The 23,397-nt window shown below is 40.6% G+C and overlaps 1 protein-coding gene across 3 annotated transcripts in view; it reads left to right on the top strand.

Moving 5' to 3' along the window:
- sr (stripe) overlaps positions 1–15,091 on the top strand; it is a 38,657-nt gene extending 23,566 nt beyond the window's left edge. For 2 of the 3 annotated variants that reach the window (XM_044394322.2, XM_070217235.1), the window contains 2 exons: positions 8,278–8,940; positions 11,826–15,091. In XM_044394322.2, the coding sequence (XP_044250257.1) occupies positions 8,278–8,940; positions 11,826–13,876 (2,714 nt within the window). In that variant the 3' untranslated portion in view covers positions 13,877–15,091. Of the gene's footprint in view, positions 1–3,468; positions 4,005–8,277; positions 8,941–11,825 lie in introns of those variants that run through there. The other variant, XM_017137110.3, reaches the window with a different exon arrangement.
- The last annotated feature ends 8,306 nt before the right edge of the window (positions 15,092–23,397 follow it).

Raw genomic sequence — 23,397 nt, 5'->3', positions numbered from 1 at the left:
TTGCCAGTCAGTCAAGTCAATACGCTTTTAATTACAGCCTACGCGAGAGCCGTAACTCAAAAGTTGCCCTAACAAAACTTTTCACCATTTACGGCGAAACGCGGACCTTGGCTAAAAAGGCAGACAGACATAAAGCCTGGCTTGTGGCATTGATGCCAATGTTTGTTTGTTTGTCAAGTTTTGTTTTCAGTTTCTCTGTTTTTCCTGTCTTGTATCTGTGTATCTGTGTTTGCGCTGGGCGCGTGCCATGTGTCATCTGGCTTGCGACTTGCGACTCGCGACTTGCAACTATCTAACGCCTCTGCCTCATCAGCCGTCTCCCCAATTGACCCACGCACGTTCAGCAACGTTCTCAATGAGATAACACGGCTGAGGAAACCCACACATCTGTGAAATTGGCATATAGACAGATATAGATATCAATACAATGTTGGATATTCAGATAGGCAAGGCATCACGAGCCCAACTAGGCAACAAAAAGGGTGAATAAATTAGCCAATCAAAGTGATTTGAAAGTCTGCAATATTAGAGTTAGGCTTAGAATATATTTGAATTATTGGTAATTCCTTATTTTTAAAAATATATTTACAGCCCACATAATAGTTTCGTTGGGTTAAAGGTAAAAAAAAAACAAGATTTATTTCCCAAAATTGTACATAAATAAAAATATATTTTTCTTCCAAATATTATTATTTTTAACCATAAGAAAAGTATTTTATATAAATTTGTGTGTGATACATTGGAAAAAAGTATGGTTTAAATTTGATAAAATGTTACAATCAAAATACAATTTAATTAGTAAGTCTTGTGCTAAATTTACCATTTGAAACAAAAAGCCACCAAAACCGTTGTTTATTCATGTTACCTACCTCAACGTTGAGCGCTACAAAAACTTTAATTAGTTTGTTAAAGCCACAAAAAAGCCAACAATGAATGTAAGCAAATTTATTTATTCGTCTGTGCCAGGCAGCTTTATTGGAGACCCGACCTGTCCTGGGTGCGCTGATGCGATGCCATTGCCACCAATTTAGGAAAAGGTGCAGTTGCTACCAGTCATCACCTGAGATCTCAGCTGGGCTCAAATTCGAAGAGCGCCCCCCACATCCGAGTATGTCCATCTTTGGATGAACGGCAATCAAACAGGCAGCCAGCAGTCAGCAAATTATTTACAATGGCCACAAAAGCGTATTTTTAGATTGTGCAAACTATTTTCGTGGGTGTTTTGTCAGGGGCTGGGCACCCAAGCACCTCTCGCCTTTCCTCACGTTTTTCTTCCCCTTTCGAGGAAAACACAACACAACAATACCAAACGTCACTAGAAATTTACGATGAATATTATACAAATTTTCTGAATAGATTTTCCTATATTTAGCGTAATGAGTTTTCATTTTCCTCGCTACCGACTTGATGAAAATCGCGCAAGTTTTTATTGGCGTACGTTGGCCTACAGGTGGCCGACGGCCTCTACTTTCGATCCCTTTCCATTGCTCTATTTTGAACATATGTATCCCCATCTCTTGCTTCCCCCGTGGGATCCTCGATCGGTTCAGCATTATGTGAAGGTTAAAAATAATCGGGAACGTATGCGATTTGTATTTATTTTGTTTGGCAAAAAACTTTCACAAATGAGGCAAAGTTCTATTTTTGGGTGGGGGCGCATATATCTGTATCTGTATTCGTATCCGTATCCCTTGTGTATCTGCCAGATATCTGACGTACTCTATTGTTGTCTGGTGTTGAACTTTTTGCCGGCAAAAAACGAAAAGAAAACATTTCCCCAGGTGTTTATTTTTAGGTCATGGCGTGTGCTCCAATCAGCACACGAAAAGGTGTCTGGGTTAGGTTGTGATTAAGTTGTATCATCTGAGGTTTCCTTAATTTACCCTACCCTCTATCAAGCTCAAAGGATTGACTGGGAGCATTTTTGTAATTTTCTTTCCAGCATCAATTCAATTTATTTTTCGTACTATTTCTGTTTGCAATTTTGTTTATGTTTCCCAGTAAAAACAGTGCCGAATAAATGCCCCTGCACATTGCACATCTGACGTTCAACCTTGTCCTTAGCACATGAAAACTGTTGTTTCATTTACAATGTGAACGAATTATAAACATATGAGCCGAAATTCCAAATGCTGTCAATGGAATTTCGGAAAACAGACAGAATCAGAACAGGAAAACACGGAAACAATGCAAAAATTAGTAGAGAATTTTACAAATAAAAAAATATAACCTCAATATAAATTTAAATTTAGTGATTTCAAATGTCATGTGAAACAGTTATCATGAGATTGCTTTGGTGTTTTTTTTTAACGCTTGTTATAAAATCAGTCAACCAGAAAAGTGCTTCTCCCCAGCAAAATAAATCAATCATCCTAAGAACTCTTTAACATTTTATATTTCTCACGAAAATCAGTCACCAGAACTCTTTAACCCACTCCAGTTAAGCATATAAATGAAGCGGACTTAAGCATCAAGAATTGTTTAAGATCTCTTATATTTGGAAAAAAAACAATTTAAAGACTCAATTGTCCAAACTGACTTGCTTAACCTAATAAAAGTGCCCAAAATTAACCGAAAATTGCCCAAACAATTTCCTCAACAGAGACACCTCAACTGAGAAGTATTTCAGACAGACACTCGCCAAAACACTTCCCCAACTATTTGCCAAACAATTTCTGCCCTGACCTTTGGTGGCCAGCACAGGGAAAAGTATCTCGCAGATACAATGCCAGACATGCAGCCGAAAAACTGTCCATAAATGGTCAAGTGAATCATTTGTTTAGAAATTGGTTCATTTTTGGCGGCCGGCTCATGCAAACAATTCGGAATTCGGATGGATCTGGCAGAGTGTTTACGTCGATGCAAAAATTGCTGTGGCTAATGGGCCGCAATTTTCGCGCACACTGATGACGTATTTCGGGAAATCATAACATTTGCCAGCCGCTAAAAGTCTCACACAAGCGCACAAATCGATAGATAGCCAGAGGAGGTGTATATATAGTTATATTTGGGGCCAGGGGGATAGGTAGTACCTGTTGTATTATTTTTACCTCAAGCGAGACCGGAGAGGAGTCGAAATCGAAAAAGAAGAGAGCGAGAAACTCACCACGACGGAAAGGCCTGGCAAACTGTTGATTGGCTGGAGTGCGCGTGCGCGATGAAAATGGCTGCAGAGTTGGGAGGCAACCAGACCTACGATTGGATCGACATCGGGCCGCAAAACCGGCCGGCTATGCTATATATGTACAGATGTATATATGCCGCATATATGACTTCGATGAGCGTTGCGATTTCCCCGCCAGAGAGCGGGTTTTTCGAATTCGACTCTGAGGCGCGTGCCGCCCGAGCAGGGGCACATATTGTGATGATAGCGCCCGAACAGGGGCACCAGATACCGCATCGATGCATCGGTATGTGTGAGCGAGCCGCGATGTTGAGTTTCATTCATAAAAACCGAAAGAGGGCTCATCTCGTGCCTCAGTTGTGTTCGGACAAGCAAACGCGACGGTTGGAATAGAAGAAACTAAAAAGCAAGCCAGCAAGCTAGCAAGTTAGCAAGAAATCAAGAAAGCAAATCTAAAGCAAACACTTGTATAGATATATATTCAACGCGTTATATCTATTGGAAAATTCTAAACAAAAAAAGAAAATAAAATAACAAAACGTTTTGTGAAGTGATACAGAGAGCAGTGCCAACAGAAACAAAAATTCCATAAAATAAAAACCAAGAAATACTCGAATATTAAACCAAAACTTAAGTAAAAGTGAAAGGATATTTCGGCAGTTGGCGACGGCATGAATGAAAAAAGCCCACAGCCGCATAAGATGATTACACGAGCAGTGCTTTATTGATTTTTGCCTCGCAGTGAGAACGAACGAAACTTTCGTGCAGCTGACAGTGAAAATTATTCAGCCCGTCTAAGAGCGAGGAAAAGCCGAGAGGGCGACACAAAAGCCAAAGGAAAATCCCTTTGAATTCTTCTGCAAGTGCCATTGCGATCCAGGTGGGTGTGTTTGCTTAAAAGTGATTCAAAAGGGGAACTATTTTCGTGATGTTTTCTCGCAGGCTTCTCACATAGAATATATTATATTAGTCAGTTTTTTAATAAAATGAAAAATGTTCCTTGTGAATTAGGCTGAATTATTGGTCAACAAATTTAATTTATAGGAACGCTAAGAGAGCATAAATTTTAGTGCTGATTTATGTGTGTTGTGTTTTATTAGAAAATTCAATGTTAGAAAACTAAAGATTTTTTCTGAGTTCTTATTGGCATTTGATTAAAAGGTTCTAACATTTTAACAAATATTTTTTAAATCCTTTTTTCTGGGAAGAAAACAATGGGTTTAAAAAAATTATATGAAATCAGTTCCTTTGTGTGAAGAAATCCGACAAATTTAAAGAAAAATCCACAATCCCTTGCCTCCTCTTGCCAGTCGGCTTAGTTTATTTGCACAGATTTAGTTGAAAGATATAAAAATTCATTTAACGCATAATAAAAATTTCTGCACGTTATTTAGATAGCACCTGGGAGCAGACACAGCCAAGCGTCAAAATTTACGACTGCAACTATGTATTCCCGAATTTATGTGGCCAAGCACAAGTCTATTTGCTTCTGCATTAGCCATTTGCAGTTTTTGTAATTAAATTATTGTCATACACTTAGCGCTCAATTAAAATAGCAATCTGCTCAGTTCAGATGTTTACAATTTGATGGCAAATTTTTGGTCCGTCTGCATTCCCCACATTTACATCGTATAGGTAAACATCCCCAGAGATCCGCCCCCGAAACGCCCAAAAACTTTTCCCGCTAATGTATTTCCTAGTGGCGGCTTGGAAATGGAAAAACAATTAGCAAAATGATTTACATGCAACCTCCCATAACCAAAACGAGCAATGGAAAAGCCAAAAGATCATTTATCAATTTTCAAAGCTTTTCCATCACTTTTCGTCAATTTTCGTATTTGGAAAATTAATTATGAGATCAAAACAAAAGGTGCCGACGTGCGGTGCTGGGTCGCTCGATCGGTCGCTCGGTCGGTAGAGTTCATTTAACACTTGCCGCAGTTGCCAAATGGCACTTTGACATCGCCCCCTCCCTCTCCCCCTGAGGATTGAATCTACCACTTTAAGTGGCCAAAAGCATGAAGTTGCCGTCGGGAGTTTTTCTGTTCATTTGGCTGCCAAGTCAAACAAGAAAATTTTCATTTAAGTGCCCACTAAAATGATTTCAAACAACAACAAAAAAAGTCTTTATAAAAATATACATATTCGGTGTGGTGTTGTTGTTGTCTGGCCTGCGGCTGTTTATTTTCATTAATTGTTCTCATGAGGAGGGAAAACAGGCAACCAGAGCTGTTGGCATGAAAAGTGTGACAAAGTGTTACGCATGCAAAAGACGGCGGCATAAGATACATTTTCATGTTGTCCATGTTAACTTGTTGGACACTCCTGGTGAAGGGAGGAGGAGGATGGGGATGTGGATGGGGATCGGGATGGGTGGGGTTCCCACTGCTCCCGCTGTGTGAATGATGGACTTTGTTGCCGCCCGGCCATTCCATCATCGTTTCGTTTTGGCTCCGTGTCGCATGCAACTTGCATGTTTTCTATCTATGTATCTGCAAGATACTTTTACTTCTTTACTCCTCGCACACTTGACTAATGATCGCCATCCCTTCTCCTTTAAACGTTTCTCCAATTTCTTTTCTTATTAATAACCAAAGATAACAAAACAACAAAAATCTTGCCTTATTATTGTTATTATTAATTGAGATATATGTATGTATGTATCCTCCACCAAGGTTGGGAATGCAAATCTGGCGATATTCGAGTACCGGATAGTATTGCACAAGATCTCCCAAGACAACAAACTTGTAGTTTATTTTTGGAGCCGTTAAGTAGCCAAAGGTCGCTTAGCGCGTCTCAAACGTTTAATCCTCAATGAGGTCTTCAATGCTGCCAATGAAAACAAATGGTCAAATAGCGGGGTCTGGGGGTCAGACGGCCATGGCCTGTGTATAGGTATATATCCCCACCTCATTTGCCAAAGCAAACAAATTGGCGCCCATCTATCGAATTGTTAACACTCTCGACTGAGGTGAAATAAAAATAGGTAAAGATAAAACAGAAAAAAAAAAATAAAAGAGCATATAGAACCCCAAGAGGAACTATGGAAATGGCTAGAGCCGCGACAGCTGCAACCGGTTTGGCAAAACTTAATTAAAATAATATCAACATAACAATTTTTTCATGCTCCGCGTTTTTTCCTTCGCTTTTTTTCTCCGCCTTACCTCTTCCTCATCGAGCCGTTAAATGTATCTTTCGGATATCCATCTCACTCTGGCCCACAGCCACTGCCAATATTCATTCATGGCGCAGAGATCTTGACGTGTGTTGTCTGTCCTACTACACTAAAAACAAAATCAGGAAAAATGCTATGCAAAAATATGCAGAGTGAAAGAAGTCAGGGGATCCGGGCCGGAGACAAGATTTACAATATACATAAACGCAAACGACAGTGGCAATTGCCTAAGATGAACGGGAGAGCTTAAATGGAAAATGTAAGCCAAAGGAAGCACGATTGAATCGATTGTACAGGTAGTCGTCTATCAACATAGTTCCTTTTCCTACCCACCCGTAATCTTCTTAGCCAGTTGCCACTGTAGATAAGCAACAGCTTTGGCCTGCCGTTGTTGGTTTTTCTTGATATTTATTTTTTTTTTAAGGGAGTGTCAATTGTTAGCCAAGTTATTAAGAACCACAGGGGAAGACAAAGACCGGGCCAAGAAGTCCAAAGAGGTGGTGGTCTCCAACCAGTTTTCAGATTCAGACTTTGAGAGGTTCGAGGTATTGGATTTTTTTTATACACATTTCGGCCGCCCGCGGATGATTCATGTGGCAAGAGAAGAAAAAGATACAAATCTTTGATCGACTGTAAAACTTATTGACTCGGGCGCATAATTTTATGAATGAACAAAACACAAAAGCCAAAGGCACAGGCACAGCACGCGCTGGCCCAACACAAATGTATCTCTAGATGCCGTGTGTATCTGTATCTGTAGCTGAATATGAATCTGAATCTGAGTCTGAATCTGTGACGGAGGCCCACAGTTTTGAATGTAATTTCACTCGCTGCCCGTCTCGAGTGCACTTTGCCATGGAAATTATGCGTGAAATCAAATGTAAATAAAAAAGCAAAAGTGCCAAAAGCGGGACGCTGTGGCTTTGCCTCTTCGTCGGTCTGTCGGATATTCCGTGGCACGGTAGTTATTTTGGCGCATAGCTGCCTGTCAACACAAGTGCACTTGTAATGCAAATCAACGCGGTCAAGCCTTCGCCACAGAAAAATACAAAAAAAAAACTGAAAAAATAATAATAAAATAAAACAACACTCGAGCGCTTGGATGACGCCACATCGAGCAGATCGAAGAAGAGGATCGGCGGCCCAGTGCCGAAAACTCGTTGCAGATGGCAATCGCAATTTCGGTTAGTTTATCTGTGATAAACATACACGGCAAAACTACAAAATAAATAATAAGCCAAGTTTATGAGACATTTGTTTAGAAAAATTGGCTAGTCCGCTGATCAGGCGCCTCTAATTGAGACTTGCATAAGTTCGCGGCTCTGGGGGATTGCGTAAGGTCACCGAATGACCCACTTCCCGGGATGGAAAGCCCAAACCTGGGTGATATTATGGGTGCTACTTCCATGGGAAAGACGCCTGTTCTACTTCTCAGGGCTCCGAGCTAAGTGCTTAATCGATCTTAATTTAATTGCCTGCGATCGTGGGCGCAGGAGGCGAAAGTCTGCGACAGTTTCCGAAGACAACTGAGACAACAACTCGATGGCAAATTAAATTGTTAAGTAATTTCATCGCTTTTGGATGACCCTAAGGCACTCACTCACCGATGACTGCCTGGTTATGCAATCGAACAGCTGTCGTGGCAAATCAATTGAAAGCCAAAGTGCGCAGCATTCGCATTATGATTTTGCATGAGTCAAAGTCTGCGGTTACCAACTCTGATTACACTCGACTTTTCATCATGAAATGTACCATTTCGTCTGATTTTCATAGTAATTATTTGGAAATGATACGCTTATGCTTAAGGGATCCATCTTTTCTGACAAACTCCTCAATTGGTTTCAAAAAATATTATCCATTATTTAGTCAAATTTATTCCAAAACATTTTCTAACATAGATATATTTTTAAAAAATATTTTAAAAATTTATAAAAATTTCCATAACTATAATCTATATTTTTCTCCATTATTTTTGCAGGCGGCGTAGCCCCTGGAACTCCATCAGCGGCCATGATCATGGAAGGGCTTGAAACCCTGGTGGCGCCAACGCATCACGCATTCCTGCTCACCGAGACGGCCGCGGCCGCTCACTTCAATGTGCTGAGCTTCGACACCTGTCTGTTCAAGACGAGCACGGCGGCCCAGAGCAGCGGCAGTCCCTCGACGGCCACCTATCTGAGTCCGGCCCAATTCGGTGGCCACAACGGTGGCGCCAGCACCAGCAGCAACTCCCTGAACTCCTCCGCCGCCTCCTCATCGTCCTCGTCCTCGCTGCTGCACTACACCACCGCATCGGCAGCCGCTGCCGCTGCAGCAGCCGCCGCCGCCGCTGCATCCGCCAACAATTCGGTGCTCCGTGCCCGCAACCAGACGGCCACGCCCACCCAGGGCGGCAGTCCGGGACACGTGGCCGTTCAGCCGAGCGCCACCGCCAGCAGCGGACGCAGTTCGGCCTCGCATCTCAGCCTGCTGAACACCAGTGGCCAGCACAGTCCCACCTCCTCGGCCGTCGAGCAGGTGGAGGCCCACAAACAGCTGATCGAGGCGCTGCCCGGCGATCTCAACACGCCGGTGACCACGTCCAGCGATATTCCCTCGTTCTTCGGACCCAGCACCGTGGTGGAACCACCACCCATTACTGGTGAGTAGAACACTATTTAAACATTTTTTAAAGAAATTTAATTTTATTTTTATTTGTAATAAATACATTTTTTTTAAAAAGTACTTTCTAATTTTTTATTTTATGTTTTTTCCGAATTTATATATTTTTTCTGGAATTTTATGTCAATCCGTTCTAAATGATTTAAGCTACTTCCCGTTTTTTGGGGAGACCTTTATATTAGTCTAGACACATTTTTACATTATTAATAATTCAATTATTATCACATTAAAATGTAATATTAAAGATACTAACATAACTAAAGGATTTTAATTTTTTCTCCTTTACATTAAACTTTAGCCTTATAAATATTACGATCCTTAAGTCGATATAATTTAAAATATAGCGAAAGTATATTATACCTCACGGTAGTTCAATATTATAATACACCCTATAAATCGTGGCCACAAAGGCCTCGAGAAACATTTATAGAGTTTTGTTTAGCTGCACCATCGGCTGGCTAGGAGAAACTCGGGCCGTGAGGTTTCTTTATCTGCTGCTAATGGATGCAGCTTGCAGCTGCCACATGCAGCAGCAGCAGCAGCAATGCCAGTTGCACAGTCCGCAGTCCTCAATCCGTATGGAGTCTGCAACTAATCCGTTGTCAGTCTTAAGTCTCAACATAAATCAGCCTCAGCGGAGAGCGCAGAAAACTGTCGTTATGTTAGGCCATATCTTGACTTACTTCTGCGCCACTCCAGCAAAACGTACATAACTCGGCTTTGTCTTTCACCGGACTTCCCGCAGACCTTTTCTCCCTGGGCTCGGCCCGAATAACAAGTTCAAAATCAAAAATAAACATTCGAAAATGTTCAAGTACCAATTTTTATTTGAGGCATTTCTTTATTTGCACGTCTTCTGATTTGTTGATCTTGTTTTTCATTTTCTGTTTTTGTCTGTCTTTGTGATTTTGTTATTAAGTTATGGGGCTTTTAAAGTGGCCTCCAGCCAAGAGCTTCATGTATATGTATGTACTTTTGGTCTTTGCTCACATAAATATAAATTAATAAAAACGCTGACATCCCAATGGCTATATCACCGTATAGACTTCATAAAATTTATGTCATAAAATTTTTATTTTTATTTTAGCTCTCACTTTTTATTAATGTCAAATAAAATGGAATTTTGCAATACTCACGACGTGCAGCGTTCTCATATTTCTAAGACTGCATAATAAAAATAATAAATAAAAAGCCAACAACGTCGCTTAATTAATCTAGCGACAACAACAACGGCGCATGTATTAAACATTTCCGTTCAGTGTCAATGTTTCGAGCGCAATTTTCTCACTAGCAACTGCCTCAAGATACGCGGACCCACAGAACAAAAAAAAAACCATATCATACTTGGAGATATATATACATACGAATGTATATATCTACCGACATATGGAGCTGCATTTCTAATTGAATTAAGGCAAAGCAAGTAAAGTATACTAGATTTGCTGCTGCTATCAAAAACAATTGAGTTTAATTGCTCTCTTTACCCCGAAAGAATGACAACTTTTTCACGTTTCTCTAAAGCAGAGAGAGCGTTAAGATCCATTGAAAATGCATAAAAACCAATGAAAGATTGGAAACGACATTCATGTGTGTGGCTCGACTAAAATATGTTTTAGCTATAAAGTTAGCCAGAAGCCAAAAAAATGTCACTCATAAATTCTGGCCACTGCCCACGCAGACAAGACATTATTTTTGTTGGCTTTGGCCAAACGGAAAAGAAAGAACAGCTAAAATCATAGACATGGACAATTTTCAAATGAAAATCCATTAAAACAATTTGCATGACAATGATGGAGCGGCTTTTAATCGCCAAACTTGGCAAGCTGGCGAAACAGAATCGAGAGCTTGGACGAGCTGGTCGGCCAGAAAGGCTCCATATTGGCCAGACTAGAATGCGTCTCCTTCTTGGCCCTGTCACAAATGAAACATAATTTGTAGCCTTCTTTTATTTTGTCTTTTTTTGGGGGACATAATTTGCCCTGACAGCATTAATGGAGCTTGCAAATATATATGAGTATATGGGGACTAGAACAATAGAATCGCTATCGCGAAAATTTCTGTGAATCCCATTCCCCCCGCTCCTCATTCGGCTAAAACCAGATTGATGTCGCAGCACATTAGGCGCATTGCAACTCAATCAATATCCAGGCTAAAGCTCAAGTCCGAGCGGCATTAATGACGACAATCGTGAGCAGTAAGAAAAATAACAAAAAAAAGAGCAGAAAAGGGGAAAAGAGTGCTGGAAAAGATTCCCTCGGCCTGGTAGCCGCGTAATTAGTCTTCTCGCCGACACTTTTGCCTGGCATCGAAAGGGGGGATCCCCCACCAACTGCAACTGCAACTGTCTTCTGGTCTTCTGCCGCCGGCAGCTTCTGCACTTCTGGACTTGGGCTTCTGGCACGATGAGCGATGATGCCGACCTCCCGTGTCGTTCGATTTCCGCGAAATCAAAGCGCGCCCAGCTGCAGTAGCTGAGTGCCAATGCCGTTCGGGCGAACTGTGATTGATATCGTTGCAGCAGCAACATCAGCAGCGACTTTAGCAACACCAGCAATCAAGACTTTTAGGGCAATGAATTACTCTCCTATATAACCAAAATATTATCCAGTTTTATTCCAGCTGAAATGCTGTATACATTTCTCTGGAAATTACGAAAAATAAATGATTGGCTTAAGTTTAAGACATCTGGTTTCCTTTATAATGTTTGATTCATGGAAAACACTTAAATTTTTAGAAAAATGAATTCTTTTTAATGACCTAAGACAGCTATTACAAAACAGAGACATTTAACATCATAAATTATTTTAAAAATATTTTAAAAGCCCACAAAAATTTAACAACACATCTATCCCCTTTTCATTCCAGGTTCTATCGAATCCGAGGATCTGTCTTTGGAACCACAGGTGATATCGGTGGCCAGTCCTGTATTGTCGCATTGCAGTCCGTTGAAAGAAGAGCGCAGTACTCCACCAACTTTGGCAATTGTCAAGGAAGAATCAAGTAATAATAGTTGTAATATGTACCCACAACACAACAACAACAACAACACCACATCATCATCAACACCAACGACAACCAAACAGACAACAAGCGAAAGCATCAACAACAACACTGAGTGCGTTGGCTCACCTGGCAACCACACACAATCACACCAACAACAACAACAGCTGCATCACAACAACAACAACACGACCAGCAACAACAGCAATTGCCACCACAGTCACCAACAACAACAACAGCAGCAGCAACAACAACACATGAGCTCCCCGCAACATCAATACCAACAACACCAAATATTACACCAACAACAACAATTGCCAAATCATCACCATCATCATCATCATCACCACCACCATCACAGTCAACTACAACTCCAACAACAACAGCAACAACAGCAGCAACACCAACAACAGCCGCTACACCAACAACAGCAATTGCAACACCAGCAGCAACAACACCAACAACAACACTATCAACAGCATGGCATTCAACAACAGGCTAGCAAAATCTCATATCGTGGCATTTTCACCACCACAGGCAACGCGATGAACGCAGCAGCCGCCGCAGCAGCAGCTGCCCAGCAGCAACAGCAGCAGCAACACCAACAGCAGCAGCAACTTCCCTCCCCGCAACTGGGCGTTCTAGCCGGGCCAATGTCACCGCCCTCAAATAGTTTGGGCAACAGTTGGGGTCTTCCCAGTCCCGATAAGACCATGTTCCAGCCGCCCCTGTTCAGTCTGCCCGCTCACTATGCCACCATGCAGCAGCAACAGCAGCAGCAGCAACAGCAGCAACAACAGCAGCAGCAACAGGCGGCAGGAGCTGCCCCATCGCCGTACGACGATGGACGAGCTGCAGCAGCAGCTGCGGCACAGCATGCTGAACTACTTGGCCTGACCATGGAATGTTCACCTCTTTTGCTGAAGCAGCCGCCGCCAACTTACGCCGGAGCCTCGTCGGGATTCGCGGGCCTGGCCGACCTGCACAGCAGCCACGAGCAACAGTTGCAGCAGCAGTACGTGCGATCGCAGCCCAAGTACCAGTGGTTGGACTCACCAGCGGATTATGCCCAACAGCAGCAGCAAGTGCAAGTGCAACAGCAGCAGGTTCAACAGCAGCAACAACTGGTGCTGCCGGGACCCACTTCTTCGGCCAGTTCCAGCAATGCAGCCTTGGGAGTTTTAATACCCAAACAGGAGAGCTATCCGGATATGCAGCCCAGTTCGAATGGCACTGGATATTCAGCGGGATCCGGGGGAAGTTCTGCGGCAGCCGCTGCCGCCGCCGCAGCAGCAGCAGCAGCTGTGCAATTGGCGGAATACAGTCCGTCGACCAGCAAGGGACACGAGATCCTGTCGCAGGTCTATCAGCAGAGCAGTGTGCCCTTGAAGCTGGTGCCCGTGAAGCCGCGCAAGTATCCCAATCGGCCCAGCAAGACGCCCGTGCACGAGCGACCCTACGCCTGTCCGGTGGAGAACTGCGATCGCCGGTTCTCCCGCTCCGACGAGCTCACCCGCCACATACGCATCCATACGGGCCAGAAGCCGTTCCAGTGTCGCATCTGCATGCGCAGCTTCAGCCGCAGCGACCACCTCACCACCCACATTCGCACGCACACGGGCGAGAAGCCATTTAGCTGCGATATTTGCGGCAGGAAGTTTGCTCGCTCCGATGAGAAGAAGCGACATGCCAAGGTGCATTTGAAGCAGCGCATTAAGAAGGAGAAGGTGCGTGGCGAACAGCAGCAGCAGCAACAGCAACAGCAGCAGCAACAACAGCAGCAGCAACTGCAACAGCAGCAACAGCAGGAGCAACAGCAACATCACCTGAGCCTGCAGCAACATCAGCAGTACCAGCAACATCACCTGCTGCACTCCACCGATTTGGCCATAGTCACCTCGAGTGCGAGCATGTAGAGACTACAGAACTCGGCATCCAGCGTGGACAAGGCCAAGACTCCGATGCACAAGGTTAGTCTGGCTTTAGCCCTGGATCTCGACGAGAGCGCCTTCCCCTTCGAGCTGACCTCGGACTATGGCACCCTGTCGCCCCTGACCAGTCCCAGGCAATTTAATTACGTGTGGGTCGGGCAGGATTCCAGCCAGCCCTTCTTCTACAAGGACAGCAGCAGCACCCAGGAGAAGCAGGGCTAAGGATCCAGATGCGGAAACAGAAACAGGAGAATCAATCGCTGATGCTGAATAATCATTTAATGTTTACTGAGTTGTAGTCGTAAAATCGGGGTTGTGCTATCAGCAAAATATATGCAAGACATTAAATCGTAATGAAGATACCATATGCTACAGTTAGCCTAGATAATATCACAAACAAAAAAACAAAACTAAACACACATCCAAGAATGGTCAAGATAGGAAAAATCAAGAAAGCAAAGCAAAACAGAGTTACTAACCATACAAAGCCTAACTAAAGCAAGTTGATGATTACTAATTATATTCGATGTAATTGAAATGGGAAAATATTTAACTTATGTCTCTAATACTGTGATCTCATGTGTAATAATTATTAATTTTAATTTCTTTACATAACTGCAAATAACCAGAAATAATTTTAAAAATTATAATCCTTTCGCCTTTGCCTAGCTAATGTTCATTTTTTAAAAATGCTAACACAAAACACACACACACAAAAACACTAATTTATTGCATTTTAAAGTAATTATAAATATATATTATAATTATTAACTTATTGTCTTAAAGGTTTAGATTTAGGTTTTAACATACCGAATACACAATTGAACACACAAATCTTAGCATATCATTTTTTCCTCTAAGCATTATAAATTGCATAAGTTGAAAACAAAAATTACTTTTAAATCGAATAATGGAATTTTCGAGTGCTAATTAAAAAACGATGAGATGAAACTTGTTTAACAAAAGCGGAAACTTAAATTTTTGAAAAATGCCCCAGTGTACTTCCTTAATTGATTCGAAATCAAAATGGCAAATGAAAATTAAATTTTATTATACTATATTTTAATTAATTATATGTTCAATCTACTGTAGAAATCAATTTCTTCTTAGTTTTTAAAGCTTTATCTTAAGTTTAATTAATTTTTATATTTATAGTTTACTTTACATTTGAAAATATATAACAATTTTTTAAAAAACATACTTTATTTGTGTATTATTTTTTGCTATTATTGCATATTTAATTTTTTATATATAAAAAGATAAAAAACGAATGGTGCATGCTAAATAGATGGTTTCGGTTCGCAGTATCTGGCAATAAGGATCGAATAAAAAGTTCAGCGTTTCGTAGGTGTTAGACAATAGAAATATTGAATATCCTTCAGTACAAGAAAAGCTTTCAGTCCTTTTTCCCCACACCTTTCCCTCAACTTTTTCCATAGCTATATATATTTTCGTATGGCTATGAATCACACAGTATACCTATAAAATAAGTATAATTGTAATAAGATAAAGAAATTTGATGTTCAGCTTATTCTGAATGAGTCTGGCGCCTCAAAAACTACAGCCTAACGAACTTGAAACGAAGTAGAAAGTGTAGACAACACACGAAAAACAGAAACTTAAATGGAACTCTTGTGCCACTTGACAAATATATTTGTTGATGTATACATAAATTTATGCAGAGAGCAACGATAGCTGAAATACGAAAGTAACGAATGGTTTGAGAATGTTTTAAATTCGGATCTATTTTATAGCAAAAATAATGGTGAACATACATATATTTTGCATAGCCGCTAAAATCAGACACAAATTAGCATTAGGACCGAGTAAGGTTAAACCGTATAAATAGATATCGGATAGGTAAAGGGCAGTGCCAAAAATTATAAATAAACACACACCCTTCCCAGAGGATCATAATATTAATCTATATATTTGTATTGAAAGATTGTCATTTCCTAGCTAGTGTAATGTTCAGATTAAGTCACAAAGTATCCAAAAATACAAAATGAATGTGTGAAACTTATGTGCCATCAAGAAAATAATGAAGCTTATAAAACACAGAGAAAAAGATGAAAAAAATAATTATATTTAAAGAATCGATTTTGAAATTTTAAACGTTGTGATTTATATTGTTCATTTAATGCATGGTTCAGTGTTGATAATTATTAATAAATATTATTCAGTCATTTATCCAGATGGGCAAAGCTTAAGAAAATTATATCCATAGGTGTATTTAAATGTGTACATATGTAGGTGTGTTTATAACTCAAGTTGCTTATGGACAGTTTTTCTTCCATATATAAATTACATGAATGCGAAATTCACTTGGATAAATGTGTTTTATTGATGCATACTTAGCTAGACAACAATTATTCGTAGCTAAGCAAAATTCAACAAACATTTAATGCTCAAATGGCGAGGCTTGCAAAATGTTTTTTGTAGATTTCGCATTGCAGTTCAAATATAATTTGTTTGTGCGTTAAATACCTAGGATTATAAGAGTGTTTCTTAATGTTTTTTGTGTGCACATCAAGTACTTAATTACCATCTAAATGAATATATATAAAGAGACTCTCAATTCGTATACTCTAATTTTCAAGACTGTCTTTGTGTTTAGATCGTTAAGTCGTCTGTCGAATCGGTTCTATCATCCACAAAAATATATCAGTTACTTCTTATAAATTCAACACCTAATATATATCCCTAACAATAAGTTGATATTTTATGTCAAAGTAAACTAACAATATTCAAATTATATATTAAATACAAGAAAAATATGCAAATTTGGCAGAAACACTTTTTGAACAAATTAAAGAAACGAAATTTAAAATTTAACTAAACCGTGTTCTTTATTCCCTGTTTTTTCTTTATCATCTCGCACGTTCGGCGAATGGATTCCGTTCTGGTCATATAAATTAGTTAGGCATTCGTTTCAATAAGCCATATCGTGGCCATATATAGCGAAATGCAGCCCCAATAAAAAGCGCAATAAAATTGAAAATAATAGCCAAAGCGGGGCAGAAGACGACGACACGGACGATATATGCCAGCACTCAAAACTAATGAAATGTTCCAAACTCCAAAGCGATTGCAGCCACCAGCGGCAGCAAAAGTCGACTGACTAGAAAGAAACGCTTGACTCTTCGGCTCTTCGGGTTCTACCTATTGGTGGTGGCGATTCTCCTCCTGGACCACCGCTCACCTGTTGCCACCGATCACCTCACCTCACCTCCCCAGATGGAGAAGGCCGGCTGGGCTGCCAGCAGCGACAGGCGCATGTCGGGCCAAAAATTCTTCAGCTTTTCTGGTTGCCAAAGACGAGCAGCCAATGTCTGGGACGCGGCAAAAGTTATGAGCGCAATTCTCTCGTAAAAATGCAAAAAGGAAAGCAAAACTTGGTAGCTCTAGAAGAATTAAAGATGCTCTCACAAGGCAGAGGAAAAAATAATTTTATCGTTTTATTTAACTAAAAAAAATTCTAAAGAACTGAACAACTTAGTTGAATAAGTGTAGATTTCTTCAACAGTTTTTATACATTTTTAAAACAATTCAATTAGCAACCTGAAGTTAATTAAATTTAAAAATTAATTCAAAAATTGATTTTAAATTATTTAAAGTCGTTTATCAACTTCTCAAGTTTTCGTTCGATTTTTTTATTTCTTAGCCCAAACATGAGTATCGAATTACAACAAGTTCTGTTCATTTATTCATAGAAAATCAGCTTCTGAACTATAGTTTCACAAAAAGTAATAAATTACAACAAGTTTAGCGCCCTCCGTTTCTGTTCTATACAATGTGCATATTTAATATAAATTATTTTAAAACCTTTGAGCTTTATTTAAATATATTTATATGTATTTTCCCCTAAACAATGCAAATATTTGCCATATCAAGACATGTGTGATGGTTATAAAGAAGAGCTTGAACAAATATTTCTCGATATTTAATATTATCGAATCGTTATAGTCAAAATATCGAAAATATCGATACTTTTCAAGCTCTATTTTAAAGCATTTCTTTAGGAAATAAGTTTTCGAGAGAACAATAGGTAATGCCTTCTTCACAAAGCCTTTAAATAGTTCAAAACCCCCGGCTGACCAGGGCATATAAATGCAAAATGCTTTCACGGCTGCGGCTTCCACGTCTTCGGCCTCTCGACTGCCACAGTTAAGGTTCTGTGGCGGTTTCTGTCTTGGCCGAAACTAGAAATTCTTGTCTGCGCAGCAATCATCATCGAACGAGAGCAGCAACTTTTGGAGAGGAAGAGCGAGGAGGAGATGGTGCTCGGATCTTGGAGCTGGGGATTCGCCTTGTGATTTGTGGGCTTGCGGTACAATTTGAGCCGCGAGCTGTGGCTACCAATGGCCAGTTGTTACCCGGGCCCAGTTTTAGCTTATGACAGGCGCAAACAAAATTATTCTGAATATAGCTGGGCAGCTAGGCAGCCAGGCAGTTGGCTGTAATCCCCATTCTTGAGTCCCAGTTCCTGGGCGAATCGAATCCCTGGCAGCAGGTGATGAACTGTCGGCAGTCCGGGGAGGCACACACATGTGTAGTTGTCGTCTTAAGTGCGCCTATTTGACATGTTTAGGTGTTTAGATGGCATGCCCGATATGCACCAAATTGATTTCGATTTGATAAGCTGCCACATTTCATCTTGGCCATTCGGTAGCTTCAATATATGGACACCAATATGGCTTAACGCTCGCTGGCTCTCTTGCTGCCACCAAGAAGATATCATCGGGATGGGAGTCATGCGATTTCGGAGGCGGAGGCGGGGGAAGTGGAAGTGGACCAGGTATATCTGCCAGCGAGGTGTCGCTGAACAGTCACTCAGCCAAAACAGCGACAACAACCGGCAACAGGCCGCAAACTATCACAAACCGGACTTTTTTATTTTAGAAAACCACAAAAAGGACCAGAGGAATGTCATGCAGGCAATCTCCATGCTGCCACGGCTTAATATCTTTGCTTAACTGCTAATGAGTTGCCGTTAGTGATTTATTTCGTAAATAAATAGAATTGCCAGCAGTTAAGCCAAGTTCAACTTTGCATGCCGCATGCAACACACGACATCGACACGAGCTCCTGACACACTGATCGGCTCAGAACTGAAAAGTTGAATAGCATTGGCAGACTGCAAGTCTCCTGGATTCGGAACTAGGATGTATAGACAAAGCAATGCAATTTTGAATAAAATATAATTATAATTGGTATTTTAGATTTTAAAATATTTAAATATTTTTTTTATAATTAAATTATAAATATTACTTATGATATATTTTAAAATATCTTCTTGTACTTAAAATCTAGTCAGTAATACTTACAACTTTTCTAGTTAGTTTTAACTTAACCTCTAAAGTACTGAAACTTCTAATACCGCCTGAGAACCCGCATTCCCAGACTCTTGATCACAGGGCGTGCCCGTTAAAGATATGCCAACCTGGGGTTAGAGACCCTCAGTGGTCAGTAGCGTAGTGCTATTAATAAACCCAGCCATATCGCACTGTCTGCGACATTTGACTAATTGAAAAGCCCTGATATATTATGGTCAGATCAGCGAAAGTTGGCAGAGGAGGCCAGGAGAGGACTATACACTCACACACACTGCATCTGCATCTTGGCCTAATCAAAACTAATTCATCATGGGTGCTGCCGATGCATTAGCAGCAACTCGCTAAGGGCACCGGGCACTGGGGGCCAGGTAGCCATCCAGCTACCTTGCCCCAAAGTATTCCCCGGTTTGCGTATCTATGGCCACATATTTCATCGTCGTCGTTGTCATCGGTCGTTGTCTCTTCCGCAACTCCAGGGAGAAGAACTCCGAAGAGCTCGCAGAGCTCCACTATGCACAGAAGCTTTCCTGGCCATAAAGAAACTAGATCAATTTAATTTCTTTTCGGTTGTTTCCCCTGTTTTTTTCATCTCCACTCCACTCTACTGCTACACATTTTTGAGGCCGATGGAGTCGACTGAGCTCGATCCACTTTGGAGACACTTTGCGGAAGCGTGCCACTTTGTCACAGAGCATTGTGCCGCGGGCGTTTTGCATTCGGCCAAAGGCGCCGCTGGACACTCGATACTGGACCAATGGACCAGTGGACGATGGACTTGGGGATACTCCTGCAGAGATGGGAAGTTTTTGGACTTAGCTATTTTTATTGGGAATACTACACCTTGTTCACAAGAACAAGAAAAATTTTATGACTTAGGGCCGCTTTCTCGAGTCCCTGTCAAAGTCCCTGATAGCTATCTGTTCGAAAAACTTAAATACCAGATAAACTGTTCGTAAAAGCAAATCCGCTTTCTCGACTGCTTTAATTTATCTGAACGAGAAACAATTACAGAGTGCTGTTAACGCACAGAATTGTGCTGTGAAGCGCAAAAAATGGCATGCTTCGATTATTTCATCAGCTGTTTGGGTATAATTTAAAGGAAAAGTCAGCTGTGATTTCGTTTCTTCTTCATAGTTGGCTTTGGGAAATCAGCTGTCATTCTATCGAGTCGAAAACGCTTAACAGGGACTCCGAGTCCCTGTCAAAGTTAGCTCTCACATTTATGCTCGAGAAAGCCAAAATGCCTTAGCAGGGACTTTATCTGTTCGAGAAATGTTAGCCGGCACTCGAGAAACCGGCCCTTAAACAGTAAATAGTTAATATATATTTAAAGTTTCCAGATATAATATTTATAGATATATCGGTACACCGAAAAATGATGTAAAGAATTTAGTCTCAGTTAAAAAATTTCACTCATAAAAACTTAGCCAGAGATGAAAGACATCTTTTATGTTACGCTTTATGTTAGTCATTAGTTTTAAAAGTTATTATAAATATCCTTAAAAATCCAATAAATATCAACTATTTAAGAGCTAAACCGACAGCACTGTGCTTTTGGCCAGCGATCGTTGGAATTCCTAATTAATGCATTGGCCGGGCCTTCGGGTCCCGCCTGCCTTATCAGTGTTTGTAATTAGCGCATTTGCATTAAAAATAGCAATAATTTCCCATAAAAGAAATGCCCAACATTGCTGTACATATATATTAGTGCCAAGAGAGAAAGAGGGAGACTCTTTCGCTTTGGATCTCTTGAGTTGCCTGCTCTGCTCCTTTGGGTAATTATTGCGAAGTGACAGGAAGTGGCACAGAATTAAAATCGAAGCATTAAATAGATAGCTGACATATCGCAAGTCGCGTTGCAGACATCAATTAAATTTGTCTATCGTTTCAGCTCCAGCCTCCTGCTAACTGCTGCACAACGTCATCGGTCCCCCGACTTTTCACTCCATCACTATCGCCTCGCTCCCCGGTAATTAACAATACCTGCCCGGTGATTTCCCAGAGCTAGAGATGGGATGAGTGGGTCTACAAACGAGATGGGGAAACTAGGACTCCAATATGTGTTTTTTTAGTGATTTTATATTTTTAACCTTAGGAAGTACAATGAATTGTTGTTCCATAAAAGCATGATTTACAAATATTTAAGGTATAAACAATATATGCCACATAAAATAAATTATTACTCAAAAAATTTGATACTTGAAGAATTAGAATTTAAATTGGCTTGCTTAATTTATTATTTTTTTTCCAGAATTAAAATTTTTGCAAATAAATTTTCATAAAATTCTTCATAATTAAATCGTAATACTAATTATTTTAATAAGACATTGTAGCATTTCTTTATTTTAATCACTAGCCTTAAATTCCCTCACGCTGCTATTTCTATAATATTATAGCATGTGCTTTTTAATTTATGACTTTGCCAATGATTGTCACATCGAAATCGCTTGGCCATATCTTCATATTCCAATTAATCTTAAATCTTCGGCTTCGGCAATTATGCTCACTAATTAATGGTTTTTTAAACAAACTTGGCAACGCGTTCTGCTCACGTTTGCACCAATTACCAAAGTCCGGGCCACGCCCCCACAGCCTCTTTCCATGAGTGGCCGAGGCGAGGCGTGCATTTATTGATTCACAATTAATGTTGATTATCGTGATTGCATAGACCAAACTCCCCATCCGATCAAATGGCACGCCCCGAATTTACAGATATACCCGAACATTGGCGATTTGAGCTCATCTACAGGTGCTTCCTCAATCGCTCACAAAAATACCGATGATGATGAGCCTTCGCTTTGCGATTTATATTTTCGGTCGGCTCGATCGCAAATTCAGTAGCCGTTTCGACTGCCTAATGATGGCCCCCGATTGCTGCGGCCGATGAATTATTACGCTAACCACAAGCCATGTTAGCACAACTGGTCCAGAAGTCTATTATTATTTATGCGAAAGCCTGCCAACGGTTGATCGCTCAGATCGCCTGGATCGAAACTGTGCGATCTGCGATCGGCGATCGGCGATCTCCGATCCTCGACGATCGACGATCAACAGCCGCCGTTAACTGAACTACGCGGCCATCAATCATGAAATTATTGCCGCTCGATTTGGATTTGCATTCGAGTGAGAAAGGTAGCCCGGCGATCTATAAGAAGTAATAGTACTTTAGCGGTCGCACCCTTTAAATAGAGGAAAAAATGGATAAAATAAATTCCGAAGTAAAGGTTTTTATATTTTATATATAATATTTAAATAGTTCATATTTTTCAAAGCATTGATTGGATTGAAAATCCCAAAAGAGCCCAAAAAGCATCCGTTCAGCCTTGAAACTCAACTTCCTACTGTCGATCCCTTTGCGTTAAAATTAATTAATGGCTGGTTCAATTAAAATTGCAACATGCCGTTGAACAGAAGACTGGGAATGTGGCTGGTGGCCACTTGGAGCGGAATCCTTGTCCCTGTCCCTTCGGCTTGGCGGCTACCATGTCCAAGTTGTAGCTACAACTTGCGTGCGTCGTTCCTTGATGAGCAGCAGCAGCAACAAATGCAGCAGCAACAAAAGCAGCAGCAACATGTGTTGGTCACTGCTAATCTGGCTTGACTTTAACTCCAGCCACTCTCTGTGTGTGTCCTTAGGCAAAGGTAGAACCAACATACCCGTGCACTCAAAAAAAAAACGAGATGTTAGATCATATAAATACATACATCAATAAATAAATCTTCCCTATAGTTAAATATCAAATTTTAAATTTTTAGACATTTATGTTTATTTTTAAAAAAGAATGTCTATTTTGCAAGAAAATCCCAAAAGAGAAGATTTAAAAAACAGGAAGCCATTAAACTTTTTATTTTATTATTACAAAAAATACTCAACAAATGTTAAAAAAAATTTATAAATATTAGGAAATAACAGAAACATTGTATTTATTTGTTGAAAACATATATTTTCTCTCTTTTTTTCCTAGTGTACACACACTCCGACAATGCTCAAGTGTAAAAATCAATTTAGTTTTTCCACCTGCCCCCCTCCGTTCGCCCCTTCCACAGGCCTCACGTCCTTGGCAATTTGTGGCGAAAATGGAAAATTGCTGTTCAATTATTGGTTGCCATGTAAATTTGTTCTTGGGCCAGGTGACAAGAATTCTAATAACTTGCTTAGGAGTAGAGCCT

The sequence above is a fragment of the Drosophila takahashii genome, chromosome 3R, assembly GCF_030179915.1.
Source record: "Drosophila takahashii strain IR98-3 E-12201 chromosome 3R, DtakHiC1v2, whole genome shotgun sequence".
NCBI lineage: Eukaryota > Metazoa > Arthropoda > Insecta > Diptera > Drosophilidae > Drosophila > Drosophila takahashii.
The sequence above is the reverse complement of the archived record's forward strand: the minus strand, read 5'-3'. Positions and strand labels throughout refer to the sequence as shown.